This window comes from Ovis aries, chromosome 23, assembly GCF_016772045.2.
Source record: "Ovis aries strain OAR_USU_Benz2616 breed Rambouillet chromosome 23, ARS-UI_Ramb_v3.0, whole genome shotgun sequence".
NCBI lineage: Eukaryota > Metazoa > Chordata > Mammalia > Artiodactyla > Bovidae > Ovis > Ovis aries.
In genome coordinates, this window is record NC_056076.1 from 48,139,727 (window position 1) to 48,165,847 (window position 26,121).

At 51.7% G+C, this 26,121-nt stretch overlaps 2 protein-coding genes across 5 annotated transcripts in view; one reads left to right on the forward strand and one right to left on the reverse strand.

The window, feature by feature from the left end:
• Window positions 1-26,121, reverse strand: part of ZBTB7C (zinc finger and BTB domain containing 7C) — a 382,426-nt gene that overhangs the window by 110,956 nt on the left and 245,349 nt on the right. The window contains exons 1-2 of one of the 3 annotated variants that reach the window (XM_060405508.1): window positions 9,089-9,174; window positions 5,713-5,823 (exon numbers count right to left, since the gene is read on the reverse strand). The exons of 1 other annotated variant lie outside the window; for it this stretch is intronic. In XM_060405508.1, coding sequence (XP_060261491.1) covers window positions 5,713-5,813 — 101 coding nt within the window. In that variant the 5' untranslated portion in view covers window positions 5,814-5,823; window positions 9,089-9,174. Of the gene's footprint in view, window positions 1-5,712; window positions 8,492-9,088; window positions 9,175-26,121 lie in introns of those variants that run through there. One more of the 3 variants, XM_060405507.1, reaches the window with a different exon arrangement.
• Window positions 1,173-21,119, forward strand: LOC114110465 (WAS/WASL-interacting protein family member 1-like). Of its 2 annotated transcripts, none has more exons than XM_060405509.1 (6): window positions 1,173-1,625; window positions 4,779-4,919; window positions 5,396-5,559; window positions 7,356-7,529; window positions 9,396-11,721; window positions 13,446-21,119. In XM_060405509.1, exon 6 carries the CDS (start codon window positions 18,349-18,351, stop codon window positions 19,441-19,443), a length of 1,095 nt encoding a protein of 364 aa, XP_060261492.1. In that variant the 5' UTR covers window positions 1,173-1,625; window positions 4,779-4,919; window positions 5,396-5,559; window positions 7,356-7,529; window positions 9,396-11,721; window positions 13,446-18,348; the 3' UTR covers window positions 19,444-21,119. The 2 variants fall into 2 exon arrangements, with proteins under 2 accessions (XP_060261492.1, XP_060261493.1); XM_060405510.1 differs by having other exon boundaries at window positions 13,817-21,119.

The following is a 26,121-nucleotide window of genomic DNA, read 5'->3' on the forward strand; positions in this document are numbered from 1 at the left end:
TTTCCAAGACTGGATGACTCCATAGCTTTTTATCAAAAACTCCCGGAACACCCAGACCAAAGAATGAAAAGTCAAATCCCTTTGTCCACAGAGGTGCTAATGAAATACCCAATCAAGCGCAACTCCACACTCCACTCCCAGGCCCCGTGGGTGAAGGTGCCAACGCATGACCTGGATGGAGTCAGGATCAATCCAGAGGTGTTGGCTGTGTGCCCACAAGTTGAGGTTTGGTTCTGACTGCCTGGGTGGAGGTGGGGCGCTGTGGAGTGCCACCCTCGGAGCCTCAGGTCTTGTGAGGAGAGAAAGCACCGGGGCTCATTGGCGTGGGGCAGGGTCCACAGAGCACTCTCCGGGATCCATTAAGGAACCAGGTCCTGCAGTCATGAAGACAGAACTCCTGGAGGGGGGAGAGGGCTCCTGGAAGTGGTCCCTCGGGCCTGGAAGTTTGTGCTGCTGTGAGCAGGGGTGGGAGTGAGGGCTAGAGGACAGGGCAGCTGGCCAGGTTTACGGGGTTCTCCCAGCGGATAAACCATCAGGCCGACAAGGGAGACCCAGTTTATGGATACAGTTTCCAGCTAAAAGGAGAGAGTACAGGGCAGGGCCTGCTTTGGAGGGAGGGAGGATTGGAGCACCTCTTTCAAACCCAGCTGGAGCTGGATGTGGGCAGAAGGGGAGGAGGCAGGAGGCTGCAGGGAGGGGTGGCGGAGAGTTGCGTGCCCAGCCCAGCCTGCCCCTAGGCGGCTCCTCCTAGCAGGGCTCTGGCCCCTGGACCTGAAGGAGTGTCTGAGTAGGCCAGTGGGTGGTGCCAGGGCTGACTGTATTGCAGCCAAGAGCCCCGGGGGAGAGCTGGCCACAGTCCAGCCCGCTGGCTGGGTACCTCGGTGGACAGTGGATGTCATTGCACCCTCCCCCTTAATCACTGTGTGTGCGTGCTAGGCTGGGACCCACCCTTTTGGAAGGGCTATGGGCAAAAAGTGGGGAGCCCTGCCCCAGTCCCCCTCCAGCCTCGCCTCTCCCCTGTTCTCAGCCCCCAAGCCAGCTGCCTCCTGAGAACAGGAACATAAAGGAGTCTTGGCGGGTGGGTGGGGGTTGGCGAGAGAGGCTCCCACAGCCACACAGAAGGGGCTCAGGGGGGCCAGGCTCTAGATCTGTTACTGTGCCTCTCCTGCGGGGAGGTGGTTCTCGCCCCCTCCCTCTTACTCACCCCCCTCTCCCCCTCCTTCCCGCCCCACCCCCTTCCTGGGTCAGGTCGGTCAGAGCACTTGGAAACAGGCTGGCTTACAGACGCCTTGCCTTCCACATCTGCCTCCAAACCCACAACACACTCTTGTTCCAGGGCGGATGAAAGCTCCTGCTCCAACCACGAAGCAATGGCTCAGAAGGCTAAACAGAAGCACAGGCAGCAAATCGGCTACCGTCAACTTGTAACTTCAGTGGTGCCCGGTGCTCAGCTGTGATGCAGGCACGCAGACAGCTTCTGTCTGGGCGTGCACACTTACTGGATGTCCGTATACACTTGTGTGGAGAGGTGGACACAAAGACATGCCGTGTCATCTGAGAACACTAATCACTGCCAGCTATGCAGCATCTAGCCCCTCATTTAATCCTTGCAGCCACACCAGGAGGTAGGTCCTTTCATTCTCTCCCCTCTACTGATGAGGAAACGAGGGCTCGGAGAGGCCATATCACTTGTTCGAGGTCACACGGCTTGATAAATCATAAGCACTGGACATAACACCTGGGTCTTTGGACTCTGCTGCCCAGAGGCTGACCCCAGGCTTGGCCTCTGGCTTTTTGTCTGGTTCCTACAACTGGCTCCCAACGGAGAAGTTTGCTTTGCTGGTGTGTGTGCCTCGGTTTCCCCACCTCCTAAGCAGGCAGAGTAATGGCTCTTACTGAACTGAGAGGCTGTTATTGGCCAGGAGGAGGCTGAGATGGAGGTTTGGCTTTGGTGAAGCACTAGAGCAAGTCTTCCCTAGAGGATGCACACGGCACTGGGGTTGAGTGTTACTCAAGCTGGAAGCCCAGAGTCACCCTTGCTGCCTCTCTCTCCTTTCGCCACCTGCCCCGCAACCCTGCCCCAGCCAGCCATCCACGTGCAAGACTCAGATCTCCACAGCAGATCTCGGATCTGCCTTCTTCCTGCCTCCTCCCCCATGGCCCCAGCCACCACCCCTCTCTCCTTAACTTGTGCAGGCAGGACCCTTCACTGGCCCCCCTGCCCCGACTCCTGTCCTGCTCCTTCCACCCAGCGCCGCCCAGGTAATCTCCAGACATGCATCTGGTCACATCGCAGAGCACTTAACATGCGGGCCAGACGGCTCTCCACGGCGCACGAGACACAGAGAAATCCCTGCCTCTCTCTTCACACCCATGCCTGCCTCCCACCCCATCCTCCAGTCACAGGCAGACATACCAGCTCCTTTGCCTTCCTGTTGTGGGAACTTCCTTGGCCTACCTTGCCCTCCCCTACCTCAGGTTGTGAAGATGCATCACCTCCTCAGAGAAGGCTTCCTTGACTGCCACAGATAAATTAGAAAACCTGCCCCTCCTCCCCTATTATTTGTTTCTGCTCTTGCATACTTATATTTGACGTCATGTTTACATTGAACTGGTGGCTCAGACGGTAAAGCGTCTGCCTGCAATGCGGGAGACCCGGGTTCGATCCCTGGGTCAGGAAGATCCCCTGGAGAAGGAAATGGCACCCCACTCCAGTACTCTTGCCTAGAAAATCCCATGGATGGAGGAGGCTGGTGGGCTACAGTCCATGGGGTTGCAAAGAGTCAGACACGACTGAGCAACTTCACTTTATATTGAACTATATCTGAGTGTCCCTCCCACTAGAATGGAGGCCGCTTGTGGGCTGGGGACCCTGTATGTCTTTTTCACTGAATATAGTTGGGCTTCCCTGGTGGTTCATCGGTAAAGAATCCACCTGCCAGTGCAGGAGACTCAGGTTCAATCCGTGGGTTAGAAAGATCCCCTGGAGAAGAAAATGGCAACCCATTCCAGAATTCTTGCCTGGGAAATCCCATGGACAGAGGAGCCCGGCAGGCTGCCATCCAAGGGGTCGCAAAGAGTTGGACACAAGTTAGCAACTAAACAACAACAAAAACATACCTGAAAAACACAAATAAACAAAACACATATTTGATACAGGTTAGCCTCCTGACAAATACTCTGGGGGAAAAAAATGCTTATAGAGAAAACCTTAGATCCGGGAGACCGGAGGACTGGCTCTAGTCCTGCCTCGGCCACTGGCAGGCTGCATGCCCCTGGAGGTGCCACCCGCCCACCTTCATCCTCATCCTCGTCCTCTGTAAGGGGGAATGATTCCCAGGTGACTCAGAGGGTAAAGGGTCTGCCTGTAATGTGGGAGACCTGAGTTCGATCCCTGGGTCGGGAAGATCCCCTGGAGAAGGAAATGGCAACCCACTCCAGTATTCTTGCTTGGAGAATCCCACGGACAGAGGAGCCTGGCGGGCTACAGTCTATGGGGTCACAAAGAGCTGGACTCGACTGAGTGACTTCACTCAGGGGAAGCTATGGGTGAGATGACTGCCAGGAGCCTGAGCAGGTCAACACTCAGCAGCCAGGCTGGCTTTCATCCTCGGAGAATGAACGTGTAGGTGCTGATAAACAAATGAGGAGAGAACCATGGCCGTCAGGCACTCGAGAGGCCTTCGGGAAGGTTTAGCTTCCGCTGTTGGCCCCCCCGGCTGATACTTGATGTGAATCAGCTCACATCCCTGAGCATTCCTCCCACTACATCCCACTCCCCGCCACCTCTGCACAGGCTGCCACACGAGCGTGGAAATAGGACCACACACAAGTGTGGTCCAGAGCAAGTGAACCAGCAGGAGACCCAGTCGGGGCTGATTTTATCTGGGGATTACCAGCCAACAGCCATGCTCCCCCGACTCGCCACGTCTGAGGGCCCAACCTCCGAGGAGGCCTGTGTGTGCGGTGTTTTCGGGTGTCCCAGGCTTCTACACCCATCGCGCCGCTTGGCTTTCACAGCGACCCTGAGTCCCACTCTACAGATGGGGAAACTGAGGCTTACATTAAAAAGCAAGTCAGTGGCCAAATGGAGCTCTTTGAAATCAGAGACGCAAAACTCTCGTGAGGTTAATATTCTTATAAAAACTTATGTATATAATTTAAAAGAGATTATTGATGTAGCTGAGAAAACAGAGGCGAGAAGGTGACCCATAATCCCACTGCATGAGGCAACGCCGCGGGCCAGGGCCCCCAGCCTGTCTTCAGCGCTTCCGTGGCCGCGCCCCACCTCCCCCCAGCTGGAGCGGACAGTCCGCGCCCGCACCCCCGAGCGCCTCACTAAACACAGGCTTCACCTGCCATCCTGCTTTGCACTTCTTAGGTGTTCAACAAATGTTTAATTAAACGTTTAATTAAATTTTGAGGAAAACTCAACCGGCTGGAGCGGAAAGGGGCTGCTATGGACTCACCCGGCCGCTTCCAACACAGCCCAGCTTCCTGCCAACGACAAACCGAGTCCTCACTCCTCTGAAGTCCCCGGTTTGTACTATGCTCACAAGGATGTCCCTGTAATCACACAGCCCTATCACTTTGATCCTCAGATCAGATTTTATTCACATGTATTAGAATCCCAACATGAGATAACAATTCATCGGCTGTTGAGCATCGAGAACAGAGAGGGAGCCACGACTGAATCTAAGCGAAGCTTATACAGTCACAAAGTTTCTTCGAATCTGCCGGTGGCCAGAGCTGCACTCACTTCTGCTTCTGGGCCTTAGGGCGGCAGACGCATCACCCAGAGCCCACTGCAGTTGGCCGGACACCTTGACCTAACTCCCTGACTTCTTCAAGCACACAGAGGTGATCCGGGGAAGCCCCTGGCCTTTGGTTGCCCAGTCCAGCGGGCACTGGAGAAGAAGGTGAGGCCCAGCGAGGGTGGCCGGGTACTGGGAGCCCTCCTCCCCTCCTCAGGCAGGCTGGGAGACCAGCTGCAGCTCGCCCTGGCCTCGGGTGGGAGCCTCTGAGAGGAGGTTCAGGCTGAGCACGGGGTGCCCAGGTGCCGGAACTTGTCTCCGGGGAAGTGAGGGGGAAGTACCTGGCCAGGCTGGGTGCACGGCAGACTTGGTGAGCTCAGCCCGAGGGCTCAGGGCTGGGGCCTCGCCCTCCCGGAAGACTGTATTGTGCGGCACCCTCGGGAGGAGGGGAGGGCCCGCGAGCTTCAGCAGAGCAGCTGGCGCTCTGGGTGACTGGGCCTGTCACCGGAGCAGGCCGGGCGCGCGTCCAGGGACGAGGGCTTGGCCGGTGGGGGCAGTGGCCGGAAAGGGGCCACACTTCCGGCCGGGGAGGCAACGCCCCGCATCCATTCCTCCATCCCTCCGCCTCCTGCCTTCCCCAGGTGTGTACTGACTGCCTCCCTGTGGCCCCCACTGCTTCGGCCGAGGCTATAACGTGAACACATCTCGCGACACCTTCACATGTCACGTCTCCATCCTCATGGAGCTGATCTTCCAGTAGGGGAGAGACAATGAACAGATAATCATCTACCATGAAGTCAGCTGGGTGAGGCCAAGTCTTTGTTCCTTGGTCTTTTCCTTCTTTGTCGCCCACGGCCTCTCACCTCATTTGATCCCCACCCCCAGGGGCCAGGAGAGCAGGATTTATAGCTCCCACAGACAGTGAGGCAATGGGGTTGGGGGTGGGGAGGTGACTTACCCAAGGTCATACTGGGCACAGTGGTGAAGATGCTGCATGTAACCCCAGCCGGCTGACTCCTTGCCCAGTGCTCCCAGCACTGTCCTCCCCAGCACAGTCATCTAGACTTAACTGCAAAGCAACAAGGAGACTTAACTCTGCTTCTAGCAATGTCCTTTTTTTTTTTTTTAAAGGGGATATTTATGCACAGAGTACTAAAAAAAGTAAGAAAAAGGAAGGAAGGCAAGGAGGCAGACAGAGAGAGAAGGCAAGGAAAGGAGGAAGGAAAGGAAGAGAAAAAAGGAGCTAAGAATCTCAACCTCGAGAAACAACTAACTTACCTAATATTAAATGACCCTTATGAGACAGGACTCTGTGGGTCTAGGCAGCCTAGGGAGCTGAGGTCCAAGCTACACCAGCTGCAAACTCTGGCCTCAACTCAAATTTTCTTTGGTAAATAAGGCAAAAGTTGGCCTATCCTTCCTGGGTCCCTGCAAATGTGGGAGGACCCCTAACCCAACCAGGCTATTGATACCCTTGGGCATAGCATGGATGCCCACTTGTCCCTTAGCTGGTGTTTGACCAGGAGGAGGAAGGGTGGTGACAGGAATGGGGAAGATGAGGCAGGGCTGCGTGTGTGCGGGCACGCTCGTGAGATTGTACTGTGCACGGAGACTGGTGAGTAGAGGGGCCAGCAGCTGGGCTGGGTGACTGCTGGGGAAGGGCTACACACCAGCCCCTTCTCTGTTGGATGAAGCAGTGAGCAGGGCTCCAACACCCTCCAGAAAAGTGTCTGCCCTAAATGGTCCCAGGGTACTCAGGCCAAGGGTGGCCTCACCCCTCTCCGTGTGCTGGTTAACGTGCCATTGCTGGGGGTTCGGGGGTGGGTGGTGCTGAGAATGGCTAGCACAGCCCACGATCCTTCTTGAGGGTCAGACAAGCCAACCAGGCTGGAAGGTCAGCCCAGTGACCTTCACTCATTGAAGCTGGTGTTTTCATTAAGGTCAAGGGCAGGTCTGTAGGATGAATGGGAGAACAAGGCAGAAGTGAATGGTCGCAGTGGAGATCAAACCAAGGGCCTTGGTCTCCCACAAAGACCACATCAAAGAAAGGACTCACTGTTAACCCCCAAGGACAGGAAACATGAAAATCATGATAGCTGCAAGCACTAAGGCACCGTTTCTTTTAATCCTCAGCAACGATTCTATGAAGTCTATATATTATTATTCCCCTTTTAGAGAATGGCAGCTCAGAGCCAGGATTTGAACCCAGGTCACAATGACCACCATTAAAAATCACTTTTAATCCTGAAAAACTGCTTGAGGTAGCTCAGAATATTTTTGGCCTTTGAGTAGAGTGGGAGAAATCAGAGTGAGACAGAGGGTTAAGTCTCATTAATCATAATGGGGAAAAACATTAGAGCAGACCCTTGTTTGAGGCTGTCCGTGTTGTTTGGGGTATCTCAAGGCTTAGCTTAAATAGCCATCTGCCCATTAGAGTTATCAGGCTCACCTAGCAGTGAGCTCCAGGACCAATAAAGTCCTTGGTAAAGACTTTACATTTCCATGGAATTCTCCAGGCCAGAATACTGGAGTGAGCAGCCTTTCCCTTCTCCAGGGGATCTTCCCAACGCAGGGGTCAAACCCAGGTCTCTTGCCTTGCAGACAGATTCTTTACCAGCTGAGCCACAACGGAAGCCCTCCTTGAAGAATAGAAAGGTGTAACAGTCTGCACTGCGTTCTGTAGGGGAGTATGGACTGCGGTGGTTGGACCGTGGTGCTGTCACTCAGAAGATTGATTTCAGTGGTGACGGGTAACCGATTGGTTTGGCCTTGCTGGTGAGTGGCCCCAGGTTGACAATCAGTGCTCTGCAAAGACACTGTAACTCACCTAGGTCCTTTGGGTGTGTGCTGAGGGTTGGGGTGCAGAGCAGAGATCGCATGTTAAGCATGATTCTTTACATCAACCATTTTTAATAGCTGCATAGAGCACCAGCGAGCGGACACAATATCACATACATAAGTACTCCGTCCTCTTGAACACTCGGAGCTTTTCCATATTATAGGTAATACTAGGATGAACATTCTTATGAATGAACATCCCCCATATTTGGGATTATTGTCTTAGATTCTCAGAGAAAGGATGGGAAGTATATGAACATTTTCATGGCTCCTAATATATAGTGCTAAGTTGGATTTTCCAAAAAAATATTGCACATTTAGGCCGACCTGGCAATGTTCAACAGTGTCAGTTTCACCACAGCAGCTGCCAGTATTTCCACAATCTCACTTTAAAGATAAGGAACGGAGGCTGGACTTGTCAAAGTGACCTGTGGCCTGTCTGAAGTTATGCTTAGTCAATGCCAAACTGGGGACAAGAACTCAGGGATGTCTTATTCACCAGCCAGGGTATTTTGCTGCTGCTGGCTTTCTCTACCTCCAACCAGGCAGGAGGGAAGCCATCAAGCCTGGTGCATTGTTCCCTCTCTGTCCCCCTCTCCACACCAGCTCTGATGTCAGCTGCCCAAGGAGCTCACGTTTCAGGGCTTTTCACTGTTTTTCTGCTTATAAAACCCGGGCCTCTCCTCTCTCAAGCTCCCCACCTTCTGAGAACCTTCCTCCGATGGTTCAAAGGAAATTGTCACATACTTGAACTGCGGGTTAGATGTAGATAAGTGGGAGGGGAAGCAGTGGGACAAAGGTGAGGTGACAGCCGAGGGGAGAGACAAAGGCCAGCCAGACTGGCCAGAGCGGTGGGTGCCACAAGAGGAAAGATACGGCGAGAAGCTGGTTGGGGCCTGACGTGCTGAATTAGGGAGTTCAAGTCCGAGGGACTTGAGAGCATCCCTGGCCAGACACCTGCTGCTATGGGGACATGGATTGTTTCCAGAGGAAAGCTGGGCAGGGCCCTTAACAGGATATCTCGGTGGGTCTCAAAGGATCCTTAACTCCCCCGCTAGACCATAAGAAAAACTACAGGAGTATCTGAGTATGCTCTTTTTCAGGACAGACAGCCCAGAAAGTTCATCAGATTTTCAAAAAGGTTTCTAACCAACTCCACTCCCCTTCCAAATTTCAAAGCAAAATTAAAATGAAAGGTTAAAGTCATCTAGAAATATAAACTTTGTTCCTGAGTTACACACACACACACACACACATACATACATACATATATATATATATATTTACCATGGTAAAAAGAGAGGAAATAATTATAGATGGTCCTTCTCAGATAGGTAGATGGTAGATAGATATGTAGGTAGGTGATAATATTGATAGATGACTGTAGATGGTAGACAACTGATAGATGATTTCTAACGATAAATGATTGATAAGCAATTGTAGAACAGATCTATAGATAGCAAATAGTCCCAGTAAAGAGTTATTATTTGTGGCACCTGTTTTCTTCTTTCTTCCTGCGTGACAGGGAACTGGTGGAGCTGGGAGGAGCTGGGAAACCTGGTGCTGAGGTGTTCAGATCACTGCCCTCCAAGAACGATCAGAGGCAAAGATAAAGCCTTTGTGAAGTGACAAAGTCAGTTAGTGGGAAAATGGGATTTGGTTTCACAACTTTTCCAGAGCCATCTCTTGCGTAAGATGGGACGCCCTTGAAAACAATCACCGTGAGCCCTTCTCAAGCACTTGGTGGGTGTCGGGCACTGTGCTAAGTGCTTTACAAGTATTATCTTGTTTACTTCTCGGCAGCGCTGGCGATTCGGGCAGCACTCTACCTCCTGTTTTACAAGAGAGGAAATGGAGGTCCTGGGACGTGAAGTCACCAGCCCCAGAGCAAACAGCCGCCGCTGGAACAGTGGGTACCGGAAGCCAGCCGGGCTGGGTCATGGAGCTGGGGCTCGAGACAGCCTTTGAGAGCAGTCATGTCATGTGGTCTGTAATCCACCCCATCTCTGTCTTCCACAAAAGGGTTGGACCCTGAGTAGCTTGGCCCTGCTGTTCTCTTCTCCTTTAAAGGAATAGTTTAGTGAGTATACTTGAAATTATCCAGGTTTATTGTCAATACTTGTGAAAAACAGTGATAGTAGTATTAATAGTAGTTATACCTCCCATTGACTGAGCATCTGAGTCAGAAAATACACAAAAGCTCTATAGTCATTTTAATTCCATCCCTACATTTAACTCCATCCTTACAATGAGGCTCCAAGGTGAATATCAGAGGGGATCCCTTTTACGGATATCAGTACTGAGGTCCAGGGAGATTTAGATAACCTGCCTGATGTCAGCGGTGAGTGGAGGAAGGCTAGAAGGCACCCCTGCTCTTTTCAATTCTCTGTCTCTTTCTGGGCTGCGCAGGGCACAGAGGTGCAGAGGTTGGCGCTTTTGCTGGGGCCTGATGGTTTGGGCATGGAAGAGGCCCAGGTCAAAAGGAAGGAAAGAAGGGGAGAAGAGAAGGAAAGGAAGTAGGGATGAAGGGGGAGATGGAGGGACAGGGGAAGAAGGAAGGGAGGGAGGGAGGGCAGACGCGTGGTAGCACAGGCTATGCGTCAGGCAGCACCAAGACAGGGAGGAAGGACCCAAATCTAGAGTTACAAAAGCCCCACCAGAAAGTGGCCAGAGTAAGTGACTCAGTGCCCCTGAGTCACTCACTCCAGGATACAATCAGAGGTATGGCCCACGTCTTTTTGAAATTTGGCTACAGTCTTTGAGGCCAAAACTCACTACCCCATAAAATGTTCCTGGGAGGGTCAGGTGAAGATAGGAGTATGCCCCTTCGATTAAAAGCTATGGTCCTTTTAGCTCCTCCCCTCTCTTGGGTTTTGATCTTGATTCTGGAAGCCCTACGGCCTGGGACACATGAAATGCAGGAAGGACAGCCAGCCCCTGGGATGGAACTAGGAGGGTGGGGGTGGACAGGGTCACAGCCATGATTCAGGGTCAAGGCTGGGAAAACCTATAACAGAGAAGCATGTAAGTCTTGTCAAGTACAGAGGCCAAAGCTGGACAGAGTCTTGAGAGGACTTCAGGGCAGAGGCTGCAGCCAGTGTTCCCAGGTAAGCACGCAGGGGTTGGGGAGGCATGATGCTGAAACCAACAGGTATAACCAGGGATGAGGCGCTCCTTCTGAACAGCCAGGAGGAAACAGTCTGGGCCAGATCCCAGGCCCAGGAAGGGTGAGAGGATCCCCTCACAAATGACCCAGTGAGCCCGGGACCCCCGGGCAAGAGGGACACTCTCTTCTGGGTGGGGCAACCCTCCACACTCAGAGTCCTGGGGCTATTCTTTGGGGCAGCATGAGGGCTGAGCTTGACGAGAGAAAGTGGGTTCCCAGGAGTTGTGACTGGTGCCCATGTCCCAGAAGCCAGGCTCATCGTCCATGGCAGCCTCCAGAATCCATGCCATCCACTTTCCAGAGCCTTTACTCCCCTGCCCCGGCCTTCAGTCATCCTGGGCCTGACATTTTCTTTCAGTTCAGAGAATAAAACTTTGTGTTTCTTGATCCTGAAAGTAACATCCGTGTATCAAGGAAACTACCCTGTGTGGAGGGTGATTTTATCTTACGATAAAGGTAGATTTTCGCCCCATTTTCCTCTCTGGCCATTTTATGGTGAACGTGTTCCCTGGTGCCCTTCCCCCCACCATCCCTGTACTTTTTGCCACCTCATCTCGAGTCTTACCTGCAGGTGCCTCTGGCTGGCATCTGTGTACTCAGATTAAGCAAGCCACGTTGTCACTGCTAAATGCTCAAGTCCTAGTCTTTTCATGGGAATTGCTTAAACAATCGGAAAAAGTTTGTATAACAGAAGGCAAAGAAACCCTTCCCTGGCAGTGCCAGTCATCAGCCAGCGCGGACTCCTAGGAGTCAATACAGAACTCTACCCCGTATTCTCATTTGTTCTATCTGGTTCCATGCAGGTGTGAAACCAGAAAACCAAGCCTGTTAGAATTGGCCATAAAATAAGAGCAAATAGGCCCTTGCGTGACTTGGGCCTCGGGGACTGAGTGAGTTCAACACGGTGGTTCAACGTGGTCTTATTTTCCTTTCAGATTCTTGGCTGTGTCCCAGAGAGAGGAGGTAGGCAAATAAATGAGGTTTCGCTGCACCTCTAACATTCTTTATGTTACACGAGCTTGTTTCTCGGAAACGTTACATTATATCTGTCACAAGGCTGTAGCACTGGTATGGTGTAGTCATCTCAGTGCAGGAAGGGGAATGCTCCTACCTTCCAGGTTTTGCTCCTCTACCCAGACTGAGAACCACTGGTTTAGTGCAAACAGGGCTATACTAGAAAAACCAGATTTTTAGATCCTCCTTTACCTTGAATTGAATTGTGGGACTAAGAAGGCTGGAAATAGAAGCATATTCAGATCGTCAGAGCTGTGAGGCTCCTCAGGGGTCCTACAGACCCACACCCTCACGTCACCCCAAGGAGACAGGGTGTGTCCAAGGTTACAAAAGAAGCTATTGGCTAATCCACAAATACCTTATCCATGCGAGACTTTATGAAATGATTAACAACGACATCCTGTGTAGGAATGTGTACATTTACAACCCGTCTTGTTTCGATGGATTTGAGCCAGCTTACAAGAATGCCTACAATGCAAGGTAAACACACATTAAAAGTAAGAAAGAAAAATGAGGCACAGGGCAAGTAAGAGCTAAGATGGAAGCCAGGCTTGAGATGAGCCCTGGCGAGATCTGTGTGCTTGATTCAGCAGAGCCCTAGATGTGGACCCCAGATGCCCAGCAGTCAAGAGTAGGGGGCAGTATGCCAGCCCTGCGGGGCTCCGCTTTCTTATTCTCTGGGGCTTGCTACATCCCTCTCCAGGCATCAGTTTGCCTATCTGTCAAATGGACAAATCCTGCCTTATATGATCTTCATGAAAATCAAGTTAAATCTTGTACGTAAAAGAAAGCACTTAAAAAGTACAGTGTACAAAAGAGCTTATCATTTTATCTTCTTGCTGTCTCCTTGTGATGAATGAACCACTATTCATTTCCCATTGGCCAATGTTGACTCCAGGTGTAAGTGGCTACAGTTGGTCCAAGTTAATTCTATATGCATTCTTAAGAATGGCAAGCACTGTCCAAACACAGGATGAGAAGTCTTATAACATTTCCTGAACTCTAATTAAGCCTATTTCCACCATCATACCTTTTTTCCTTTCCTTGTTTTGATTGGGAAAAATTAAGATTTTAGAAGCAACAGGGACTGTAAGATTCTAATGTGAAGTTTGACTACCCTCCTAGAAAATTCCTGTTTCCTGGTGCAGACTGTTGCATAGTGGAGAGGGGAGAACGAGGTTGGGGAAGGGGAGTGTGGGTCCTTTAGGGGCCTCCTCAGCCGCAGTTCTACAGGCAGTTTTGACCTGTCACTCGGAGGGTTTTCCAGCCTTATGTGCTGGGGTGGATGGAATACGGCATTTTCTCAACACCAGCCAGATCTTTACCTAAAAGTTAACTAGCAGTCGGGAGTAGGCATGCTGGGGTTCCAAGAGGTGGAAGAGGGCAAAGGAGCCATGGAGTTTGAACAAGCAGAGCTCTGGGGGCCTCAGTGGGCTTCCCTTATATGGCTCTTGTCTGAGATAATAACTGGGAGTACTCACTGAGAAGAGTTTTTCAATAAACAGGGGTATTCATAGCAAGAACCATGTAAATACTATAATAATAGAAATATTTAAAAAAACCATATAGACAGTATGTCTGGTTTGGGACTGAACACAGGAAGGTCACTACAGACAAAGATATCTAGCATTCTCCTTGGAAAATCATTGGTCTCATAAGGTCATTGCTTCCAGAGTCCACTGACCTGTGGAGGACAAGTAAACAGTGGGATGAATCGGCCTCAGCTGACACGTGGCTACAGAAGAACCTGCATTCTGGTCTGTGTAGCCCTTCCTATTTCTCATTATTTGAAGCATTAATGTAGGATTAATATCATCATCCCCATTTTATAGACGAGGAAGTGGAGAGCTGGATTGGCTGAAAGTATATACTTGCTGGAATGGCAAGAATCTAGATGTCCCAGGCAGAAAGGCAGCCTGGGACATCCTCACTGAGGGTGGAAAGGAATCCTCACTGAGGGTGGAAAGGAATCCTCACTGAGAACAGGAACTCTGGAGACAGACTCTGCATCCTGGTTCCAGCATGGCTTGCTCTTTGACCTTAGGCAAAGCCTGGACTGCAAGGAGATCCAACCATCCTAAACGAGATCAGTCCTGAGTGTTCGGCAGAAGGGCTGATGTTGAAGCTGAAACTCCAGTACTTTGGCCACCTGATGCGAAGAGCTGACTCATTTGAAAAGACCCTGATGGTGGGAAAGATTGAAGGCAGGAGGAGAAGAGGATGACAGAGGATAAGATGGTTGGATGGCATCACCAACTCAATGGACGTGAGTTTGGGTGTACTCCGGGAGTTGGTGATGGACAGGGAGGCCTGGTGTGCTGCAGTTCATGGGGTCACAAAGAGTCGGACACGACTGAGTGACCTAACTGAACTGAACTGAACTGAGCCTCTCTCTGCCTCAGTTTCCTCATCTGTAAAGCTGTTGGCTGGATTACCTAGGTCAACACGTGTAAAGTGCTCAGAACAGCCCCTGACACATACGAAGTGCCACACGAACATGTCAAACACATCAACTCCCAGCTCAGAGCCCACCTCTGCAGCCCCCAAACCAAAGCAGAGCCACAGCAGGACCCCAAGAGCGTGTGCTCCATCCTGGGGGAGAAATTCCGATGCCCCTCGAGGTCAGCAGAGAGGCGTCATGTGGCGGAGAGAGGGCCCAGAGTGGATGGGAGCGGGGAGCAGACACCTGGCAAGCCTCTCCAGCACCTGGGGAACAGTCCTGCTGCTTCTCCCTTCGAGGACTTTGCCAAGGAGGCACTCACAGGCTCGATAAACCTGTGCCAAGCAGGAACGAGATGCTATCTGGGCCTGACAAGCTGATGAGTTCTGTGTGCCCAGCTTCCTACCAGGGGCAAACACCAGCCCGACCGTGCGCTGGCCCCACTCCCCTTCTTTGCTTTGGTGGATTTGTTTTGGTTGCTGCCAAGGGCACCCGTCAGAAATGACAGGAGGTTTGCCTTTGGGGAGGGCTGTGAGAGTGTTAGGCAAACAAGTCCTGGCGAGCCGTCTCGTAACTCTGGCCCTAACAGGCCACAGGCTGACCATGGGACTGCACAGTGCGTCCCAAAAGCCACGGGTCCATGCACCAAGGGGCAGGTCTGAACTGGGAGGCAGGCATCCCGCTTCCAGCCCTGGCTCTGCTGCTATGGGGCTCTGCGTCCTTGGCCAGGTACTTCTTTCAGGTCCTCACTGTTCTCATTTGTAAAACGAGGGTCTTGGGAGGCGGAGGGGGTGATGAACACAAAGGCCCTTTTTGGCCCTTCCATCTGTGAGTCTGCAGGAAGCGCCATAGCATTCCAAAGGGTTGCAGGTAGCTCTGCTTTCTCGTGGCTCCTGGGTCCTTTTCTGGAAGACCCTCGGTTGTTACTATCAACATGGCAGCATGTCTGTGCATTCAACAGACATGGAGAGTGAGGGTCCCCGCGTCCCTCACCCTGTCCGGGTGGGAAGAGAAGAGGATCAACTCCACTGGCAGAGGATGGCAAGGAGAGCCAAGGGAAGACTGCCAGGCACAGCCTCTACCCGCTCACCTGGCCCTCTGTGTGCTGTGTTGGGGGGAGCACCAGAGACCGGGAAGCCTGTGACCTTGGCCACATCCCTTACCCCTCACAGGATGGTCCCTTCATCCGAAAACACCCAGAGCAGAATTAGCTGACCTTGCTCACCCTCTGTTCGTGAATTGTATTGGTTATTCCATGTCTGTTATGCACAAGCACTGGAGTGGGGTTGGGAGAAGGGCTAGACTCAAGGTCCCCTTTGCCCTCAAGGAGCTGACCCCATCCATCACCATCACTTAATGAATTGATTCATTTATTGAGTACCCACTATGTGCCAGAAGCATCCGGAAAGGGTAAGGGTCATGATCTATTCTTTTTTTTTCCTATCCAATTTCCCTTGTCCTAACATATGAAATAGCTGCACACGTGGTGGTTAAGGGTACAAACCCTAGAGCCAGTCTGCCCAGGGGTGACTCCTGATCATGTTCCAATGACCAGGTTCAGTTTCCCTGACTGTAAAATGGGAAGAATGATAATTCCTACCTCCCAGGGTTCTTATGAGAATTCAAAAAATGTAACACTTTCAGAACATTTAGCATAGGGCCTGGCATGTTGATGGTGCTCAGTAACTGTCTATAAATAAAATATTTACCAAGATGAATAGAGCCAGCCTGCTATAAATTCATCATCAAGAGAAAGTCACACATGCACCTTCCTTCCTATTCTAAATGATGTGGGCACTGTTGGTCATCAGGCTCTGTGCACAGACAGTGCAAAGGTGAACTTCACCACAGCTAAGCTTAACTATCCTAAGTTCCAAATCAGTAAGGTTCAAGTTCATGAGCTTCTACTATAACCAAAACTAGTCATCATTGATTTCATTGTATTTCCTGTCCAAATACTTAGTTGAAACTGAGACTAGCAGTCTAGCTGACTTGAATTTCTCCAACTATTGCTCTCCCTGGCCCCACGTGCCAAGGCAGGACTCACAGGCCACGCTCAGCAGGCAGGACCCCAGAGGTGGGGAGAAGCACAGACCCCACTGAGCTCAGGGCAGCCTAGAGCTGAGAACAGGGGCCTCCAGTCCCAAGGCTCAGGACCTGTGGGCTGTGGTCTCCTAACATAATCCCTGGCAGGGTCCCAGGATGACAAGAGCCCCTGCAGGAACAGACATGCCTCGGTCTTTTGCAACCTGTTCCAATATTGGCTGAGGGCAGCAAATGGAAAAGTCACAGGATAAATCTCACTTGGAGTTGCCAGGTTGGTTCATGCTTAGACCCACTTCCAGACCCACAAGTGCCTTGGGCACAATGACTGGGCTTGAAGTGACCAAAGCTGATGCCAGACTCCTAATGGTGGTCACCACTGGGACAACTACCCCAGAGAAACACCTCACTAGCACACTCAGGTAGAAGAAGCTGGAGCCCCAAGCCCACAGCCCTTCGGGGTGGTCTTCTCACTTCTTCCCAAAGTGTGTTTCACCAGCTTCCTCACTGGCGGCTCACTCATTCAGCTCACCAGTACTTACTGAGCATCGACTCTCTGCCACACAGATGCTAAGCTAGGTCCCCAACATGAAGCCACCCCACAGTGAAAGCACACTGGGCTGAAGCTGGGAGGTGAGGTCAGAATTCCAGCTCCATCACTGAGGATACGTGTGACAGGTCACTTCCCTCTCTGGGTCTCAAGGGCCTCAATCCATAAAAACCTAGAACTGGACTGAGAATGCCCTTGGTCCACTTCTGTTAAAGATCCTTTGTTATTTAATCTGTTAGGTAACCTCTCTGCTTGGCAATTTGATCTCTGGTTCCTCTGCCTTTTCTAAATCCAGCTTGAACATCTGGAAGTTCACGGTTCATGTATTGCTGAAGCCTGGCTTGGAGAATTTTGAGCATTCCTTTACTAGCATGTGAGATGAGTGCAATTGTGCGGTAGTTTGAGCATTCTTTGGCATTGCCTTACTTTGGGATTGAAATGAAAACTGACCTTTTCCAGTCTTGTGGACACTGCTGAGTTTTCCAAATTTGCTGGCATATTGAGTAAAGCACTTTCACAGCATCATCTTTTAGGATTTGAAATAGCTCAACTGGAATTCCATCACCTCCACTAGCTTTGTTTATTGTGATGCTTCCTAAGGCCCACTTGACTTCACATTCCAGGATGTCTGGCTCTAGGTGAGTGATCATACCATCGTGATTATCTTGGTCATGAAGATCTTTTTTGTACAGTTCTATGTATTCTTGCCACCTCTTCTTAATATCTTTTGCTTCTGTTAGGTCCATACCATTTCTGTCCTTTATTGAGCCCATCTTTGCGTGAAATGTTCCCTTGGCATCTCTAATTTTCTTGAAGAGAGCTCGAGTCTTTCCCATTTTATTGCTTTCCTCTATTTCTTTGCATTGATTGCTAAGGAAGGCTTTCTTATCTCTCCTTGCTATTCTTTGGAACTCTGCATTCAAATGGATATATCTTTCCTTTTCTCCTTGCCTTTCGCTTCTTTTCTGTTCACAGCTATTTGTAAGGCCTCCTCAGACAACCATTTTGCCTTTTTGCATTTCTTTTCCTTGGAGATGGTCTTGATCCGTTTCCTCCTGTACAGTGTCGTGAACCTCCCTCCATAGTTCTCCAGGCACTCTATCAGATCTAATCCCTTGAATCTGTTTGTCATTTCCACTGTATAGTCATAAGGGATGCGAAGAACTGACTCACTTGAAAAGACCCTGATACTGGGAAAGACTGAAGGCGCGAGGAGAGGGGAACGACAGAGGATGAGATGGTTGGATGGCATCACTGACCCAATGGACGTGAGTTTGAGTAAACTCCGGGAATTGGTGATGGACAGGGAGGCCTGGCGTGCTGCAGTCCATGGGGTCGCAAAGAGTCAGACACAACTGAGGGACTGAACTGAACATCTCTGGTGTACAGACAGTGGCAATCTTGGTCAAAGAGCTCCAAGCTTGTAAAAAAAAAAAAAACAAAAAAAAAAACCCACAAGCCTAGCAACCCACGAAGTTCTTCATAGCCACAGGGAGGGTTCCTGGTTTGCTCCCTGGAAATAGAAGAACCATTAGCCTTGGGGATGAGTTTGAAGAACTGGCCACAGGGAATCGGTAGGGCAGGGCAGGGGAGGGACAAGGGGGACTGCTGTGGCTCCCTTGCAGATGTGATCAGAGGGATCCCCAAAGGGTTCCTGTGCCCCAAATATCCCCCCTCCCCCAATCTGGTGTCCTGCCTTTGGAATTTCTCCATTTGCAAGTCACTATGTGGGAGTGGAGGGGTGGCATTCCATCGCAGGGATCTGTGCAAAATGCAGACGCTAGAGAAGGATGAGGTTTTTCACCCTGCTGAGGCTGCCTGGGTCTTCCCTCCCTGCCAGCCGGGGCCTGGGCAGCCTGTGGGCACCGGGGCCCTGAGGCCAGAGAAAGAAGGGAAGCCTGAAGGGACCCTTAGGGGGTTGGGGACGGGTGGGGTGCGGGGAAAGAGACAAAAAAGAGGGCACGCACAGAACCTGAATTCTGCAGGAGGGGTCGGAGTGGGAGGGTTGAGGGCCAGAGCTCGCCGCCTCCCTGCGGGTAACCGATTCCTGGGAAGAGCCCACAGGGAGAGGGGAGGGAGGGGAGGACGAGCCAGGAGAGAGGGTGGGGCCGCACGGGGTTGCGGATTCACAGAAAAATGCCCGAGTGTGGTGAGGGTAGAGGGTGCAGGGCAGCACCCCGGTTCGCGGAGCCCACGCCCCTCGAGTTACCCGGCCGGTTCAGACCGGTTCGCCCACCTCTCCTTCCCTACCAGCCCCTCCGGTTTGATCCCTGAGAAATCAGAATCGGAGCGTGATGCAACCGCAGCCGCCCCGCCCCGGCCGCAAGCCCTCCGGACTCCGCGCCCCCTCCCAGGTCCTGCCAGTGTCCCCGCCCCTCCCCGGCGCCCCGCCCCTCCGTCCCCTCAGCGACCCTGCATCCCCGGCTCCCTCCGTGCCCCGCGTCCTCACCCTCCTCTGGGGCATCCCGGCTGGCTCGGCCCCTCCCCTCCACCGCATCCCTCTGGGTCTCTGCGCTGTCTTTCCCGAGCCCCTCTCCGCGCCCTCCTTCCCCCGGGCCTCTCCTCCGCATTCTCACCCTGCCCTAGCCCGACCTCATCACCCGCCCTCCTCTCCTGGAGGCCGCGGCGCCTCCCCTGACCGCGGGTAACGCCGGAGAGGCCGGCGCCTGCCCCCGGCGGGAACTGCCCTGACCCGAGATGGGAGCGGGGGCGGGGGCGGCTGGGGGTTGAGGAGGGGGCCCGAGGGCCTCGAGGGTAGAATGCGCAGCCGGACCCCCGCCCTCGTCGCCCCATCCCACTCCCACCCCAAACCCACTAGCCCGTCTACCCCCTTGCAAGGCTTGGTGCCAGGGCCCAGCGTAGGCCGGGCAGCCAGCCAGCCAGGCTCAGCTATCAGCGGGGTGGAGGGCAGTGCCAGCTGCAGGTTTCTCTGCCACCCCAGCAGCCTTGGGCCTCCCTCCAGCAGCACCTTCCACCCGAAGCTGCAGGGGGAGGTGGGAGGTTGGGGGGAGGGGGTTGGTTTGTCAAAGAGAGGACCCCGCTGCACCTGGGGATCTTGCTACAAGGGGTAGGCTAGGGGCTGATCCTGAGTCAGAGCTAGACTGAAGTCCAGCTCACTTATTTTCTGGGTGACCTTAGGCAAGTCACCTCTCTGCCTCAGTTTTTGCATTTGTAAAGTGGAGATAATAACAATACTCACCTCCTCGGTGTTGTGACATTTGGTACCGGGCACATAATGGTTGCCTGGAGAATCCCATGGACAGAGGAGTGGGCTATAGTCCATGGGGTGGCCAAGAGTCCTACACGACTGAAGCAATTTAGCACACTTGCACACACGCACACATAAAGTAAAAGTGAAAGTCGCTCAGTCATGTCTGACTCTTTGCAACCCCATGGACCATACAGTTTGTGGAATTCTCCAGGCCAGAATACTGGAATGGGTAGCTTTTCCCTTCTCCAGGGTATCTTCTCAAACCAGGGATTGAACCCAGGTCTCTTGCATTGCGGGTAGATTCTTTACCAGCCGAGCTATCGGGGAAGCCCAAGAATACTGGAGTGGGTGGTATATCCCTTTTCCAGTGGCTCTTCCTGACCCAGGAATTGAACTGGGGTCTCCTGCATTCATAAATAATAATATCAGTATTAATTTCAAATAATTTGAATATTATTATTATCTCCCTGGGTGGGGGTTTGCCATTTACCAAAGGGAAATAGAGTAGAATCTGTCATTAAAGATCTATTCAGTTCAGTTGCTCAGTCGTGTCTGACTCTTTGCGACCCCATGAATTGCAGCATGCCAGGCCTCCCTGTCCATCACCATTTCCCAGAGTTCACTCAAACTCACGTCCATCAAGTCAGTGATGCCATCCAGCCATCTCATCTTCTGTCGTACCCTTTTCCTCCTGCCCCCAATCCCTCCCAGCATCAAAGTCTTTTCCAATGAGACAACTCTTCGCATGAGGTGGCCAAAGTACTGGAGTTTCAGCTTCAGCATCATTTCTTCCAAAGGACATCCAGGGCTGACCTCCTTTAGAATGGACTGGTTGGATCTCCTTGCAGTCCAAGGGATTCTCAAGAGTCTTCTCTAACACCACAGTTGAAAAGCATCAATTCTTCAGCACTCAGTTTTCTTCACAGTCCAACTCTCACATGCATACATGACCACTGGAAAAACCATAGCCTTGACTTGACGGACCTTTGTTGGCAAAGTAATGTCTCTGCTTTTCAATATGCTACAGCTGCCTCTTATGGGCAAGGAAGGCCACTTGGTGTAGTGCAAGAGTCTTGGGAGTGAAATGTGGGTTTCAATCCCAGCCCTGTCATTTGGTAGCTGTGTGATCTTGAGAAAGTTACCTCTCCTTTCTGAACCATACTCCCCCAACAGTAAAACAGTGCCAGTAATGCCCACTTTGCAGAGTCAGTGAAGGAAATGAATGAGGTAATGTCAGGAGAGTGTCTAGGGCAGTTCTCAGAGCAAAACAGATGCCTCTCAGTGAATGAGAGGCATGGAGAAGGTCAGAGGGATGGAAAGGACAGACTCAGTTTCGGCCATGTGGGACCTCTGGGGAGATAAGACTTACACGTGAAAAAAAAATACCACTAACTCAATGGGATCCAAGCCCAGAGTCAATTCCAAGGTCAGGAAGAAGTGTTGTGGGAGAGGGGGCATGCCCCTAGCATCCATGAGAACAAATAAACTGCTAAGGGTGGAATCCCAGGCATGGGTGAAGGTGCTTCTGAACAGCTCCCCCTCCTCCCCCAGCGACTCCCCCACCCCAGCGTTCTCCCACCAGGATCAAGGCAGCAGTCACGGGGGCTTGAGGGGTATGCAGTTGCTCCAGGACGGGTGTCAGCATTTGCTTCACTAGCGGAGGCCCTTATAGGAAAAAGAGGAATTTTAAGGGCAGTTGGAAAAGGAGGCCTGAGCACAATCTCCACCCTTTCAAATGGCTGTCAATGAAGCAGAACATCATTGCTACCCACAGCTATGGCTGTGAGACTGGAACCGGGTTCCCTCATCTGTAAAACAACAGGGTGGGCTGGATGCTTTCTAGGCCTCCTCAGCTGCAACGCTCCACCCTTCATGAAAGCCATACTTGCTCTGATCTGTAGGAATGTGGGGGAGAACCGCTTCTCCTTGGAGGTGCAGGGCTTAGCCCCATCAACCATTCCATGGGCGGGCTCGGAGCCTTCCTTAGTGGAGCAGGAATGAGGTGGGATTCCACCCTGGGACAGGCTCCCTGATGCTGGAAGGTCAGCAGTTTAACGGAATATGACTCATGGAGCTAGAAGGAGCCTTGTGAGCAGGCCTCCAGCCCTCTCACTTACAGATCAAGAAACAAAAGCCCAGAGAAGTCAAGGGACTTGTCCAAGTTTCATGTGTTTCTTTGGGGGCAGAGCTGAGGTTCAACCCACTGTAGCATAGTATCTCCAATGAATTTATTAATAGTTCACAGCAACAAGAAAAGATCCCAGTGAGCTGGTAACCAAGGTCAATCAAAACTTCTCTGAGTTTCTTTCATGAAAGCAAAATGGAAATGCTTTCGCTTCACGACCAGGTAAGAAACTGTTTCCCAAAGTGAGGAAGTTGTCTAAAGGGCCCACGCGGCCCCCATCAACACTGTCCAAGGCTGGAAGTGACTGGTGGGGCAGTGGGCAGGGGCTCCTGCAAGGTTGGGGCAGGGATTTGCTTTTGTGATCAGCACTGCAGGCTCCCTGAAGAGAGTCCAAGGACACTGGGCTTGAGGACTAATATGCATTTTTATTCTACAATAATTTTCTTACTGAGTTCAAGAGGCACCAGCTCCAAGTACATAAAACCAAATCAAATTACATTAATTGATTTTATTGAAACCTGCTGTAGTTGTATTCAAGCCCACACTCAGGGGCATGACCCCTGTGAAATACCAAAGGGGCTTTTGAAATAATTAAATTAATTACACCCTGGGTTATGCACAAGGGCTTGCTCCTCGTGCTCAAGGCAGGCAATGCCTGCTCACTGCCATGGGCCACACGAGTGACCACAAAGTAAGATGCTGCCTAAGGGAGCCGAAGGCCCACACCTTCCATTGTGGGGTGAGTCGTCTTCTTGCTTTTTAGGCAAACACAGATGCACACGGGCACACACACATATGGTCACCAGCTAGAATGGCCCTCTCTCTTTCTCTCTGCCGACTTATGGTCCAAGTCAAGCACTCGCCCCATCCTTCTTGTCCTCCTTGCCCCTTCCTCTGCCTCCTTTCCTGACCACCCCCACCCCAGACCCCCCAGCACTTACATCCATGCCCTTGGAAGATGCACTTTCAGGTTGCCTATTCTTTCATGAGGGGCTACCTTGTATGACTAAGTAAAGGATGAGAAGCCCCTCGAATGCAGAGAATGGGCTGTGATCCTCTCTGGATCTTTCAGGAAGCTCAGCCAAGCTCTGTATACAGAAGAAACTCAGAACATTTATTAAACACCTACTATGTGCTAGGCACTAGTCCAAAACTTTACATGGAGCATAAAAAACTAAGTGGAGCTCTGTTGCTTCTAAATAAATCTTAAAACAGTTCCATAAACCCTGTTGCTAATCAGGTGATGGCATCACCCTTCTGATTTGACTACAAACAAATCCCAGTGTCCCTGGTGGAAGGGCTACTCCTCACCAACCTTCATTTCACAGAGGACATTTTGCAGATCCACAGGGGGAAGGTTCTGGTGCAAGGTCACAGAGTGGTTCAGAGGATGAGCACCCTGTATCCTGTAGGCTCCCAGCTCTGAACAGATTTGTCCAGGGCAAAAAATCACCCATGATTCCAGTTACTCCTATACTGGGGGCTACCACGCCAGATTAGCCTGTCCTGCAGAGAAGACGCTCGGTGTCCAGGGACGGAGTAGCCCACGTTCTGTGGCCTTGGGAGAAAAGCAGGGCAGAGTGGGGACCTAGCCCTTCAGGGATCGAACCCTTACCCCATAGCCTCATCAAGACCTGTTCTACCCTTGCCTTAACCTGTTGGGACGCCGTAGGAGACAACGCCCTACCCCTGTTGCACAACAGGCTTTCCAAACCCCCACCCCCACTGCAGCCCTCTCCCCGCTTCCGCATGCCTCTCACTACCCTCAAGACTATACTCAAAATAGAGCCCTGGATACCAGCAGACACAAATCCCCTCCCTGACTGTGACCCTGAGCTGCTTAGTAATAACAATGAACACAATCCTCATAACCGTGACAGCTACTCTTCACAGAGATTGATACTGCTCCGTGCCAGGCACTCATACGCCTTGCCTTTCCATCTAATCCTCACAATCACCTCATCTGACAGGTGAGGAAACTTAGGTGAAGGGAGGCAAGAAGCTGGCCCAAGGACACAGAGCTCATAGCTGGTGGGGCTTGGATTCAAAGTCAGGTCTATGGCACACCTTGCTGGCACCCCCACAGACCACATCTTCCTCATATTGGTGGGCTGATGCTCCCTCACTGCATTTTCTAGATGAGGATACTTATTTTTAAAGTTGTGATAAAATATATATAAAATGAAAGTTGGCACTTTAAGCATTCGAGGGCATGACTCAGGGGCACTGGTTATACTCATGATGTTGTGCCACCATCACTGCTATTTTGAAATTTTTTCCATCAGCCCCAACGAAAGTTCTGTAACTATGAAGCAACAGCTTCCCAATCCCAGCCCCTCCAGCCCTCACCCCGTCTCGCTAATCCCTGCTCACCTCCAGTCTACTTTCTGTCTTTACGAATTTGCCTGTTCTAGATATTCATACAAGTGAAACCATACATTTGTCCTTTGCCTGCAAAGCCAGTTCTCTTCAACAGTAAGCCTGACCCGTCAACTTTTTTGGCCCTCAATCTCTCACCGGCCAAAAGGACACAAGGACTTGGCCTCTCCGTCACCAGGAGGTTGTGGACACGTGACAGCTTGAGGGTGAGGATATCATCTTGAGGAGGGCCAGGCCTTGGAGGCTCAGCATCCCCAGCTACTGAAGTTCAAGAAAGACCTCGTTGGGTCCTGAGTGCTACTGAGGGGACCAAAGAAGCAATGTTTTCGGCTGGGGTGGTGCCGGGGGGCAGAAAACGGACTCTCTAGAAGGGAAAGGTGGCAAGGGGGGCGGGGCCTGAGGCCTCTGGGGGCCTGGGCAGCACTGCCTTGGCACAAGAGGGCCAAGGTGGGCCTTGTATGGACTCTAGGGAGTGCTGCACCCCTGGGGAGAAAAGTGGTGGCCCAGCCAGAATTCACTAGCCCCCTCCCACCAATTTGGGGCCCACAGACTCTTCACCTCCTCCCCACTATCTGCCCCTCCCTGTGGTACCAGCTGGGCAATCGCCTTCCTACTTGGGGCATTACTCGTGCAGCTAGCACCCCAGCTCCCCCCAAAGCCTTCCCGCTCCCCAGTGGTTCCTCTCCAGCTCCACTAGGTCCTTTTCAATCTACATCACATGATGTACCACACTGCGGGGGCACTGTCTTTCAGGGTGCACGCACAGTGGAAAGCACTCTGCACTAGAGTCCTGGGGCTGCCACCTTCTAGCCAATCTATGACAGACGGCTCAACCATCCTGAGCCCCAGCGCTTCATCCGTAAAGTGGATGCAACAGTGCCCACTGCCTGCGGGCTGTCCTCAGGACCAGAGCGAGGCGTGTCTGTGACTTGTAACCTGGGCATGTGGCAGAGCTATGCAGAGACACAGCACAGGACGTGGCAGATCTTCCTGACACTCAATTCTACTCAACTCTTTGGGGGGAAATGAGTCCTTTTTATATTAAAAAAAATAGAGATGATTATGGAGGAGAATGAAAAACTTGCATTGCTTTTAAAAGATAAAACAGGCAACTTCCAGGGCATTTCTAGCTTTCCGGGAGCCATGTTTGTGGTTCTTTAGGAATCACAGTGTGCACTGCCCCCTCTGTTGGGAGGGTGTTTCTGGGATGCGCTGGTGAGATCAACTGCCTGGCCTGTGGCAGGTGCTCAGGAAAGAGTAGCTGTGATGTTTCCTTCAGTTGTCATGGGGGGAAGAGTTTAATGCAATTGCATTGCAACCCCTCTGATTGGTTTTGTCTCTTGGTCTCCCTTGGGAGAGGCAAGGCACTGGGTGGGAAGCATGCGGGGCTGCAGTATCAGACTTTCCGTCTCTGCTTCACCATCATAGGCTGGATCACTCAACTTCTCTGCACCTGAGTTTATTCCCCTACAAAGTGAAACAGTCTTAACAACTCATTATCCAAAAAAGACAAATCCAATTTAAAAAGGAACAGAAGACCTGAAGAGACAGTTTTCCAAAGAAGACATCCAGATGGCCAACAGGCTCGTGAAAAGATGCTC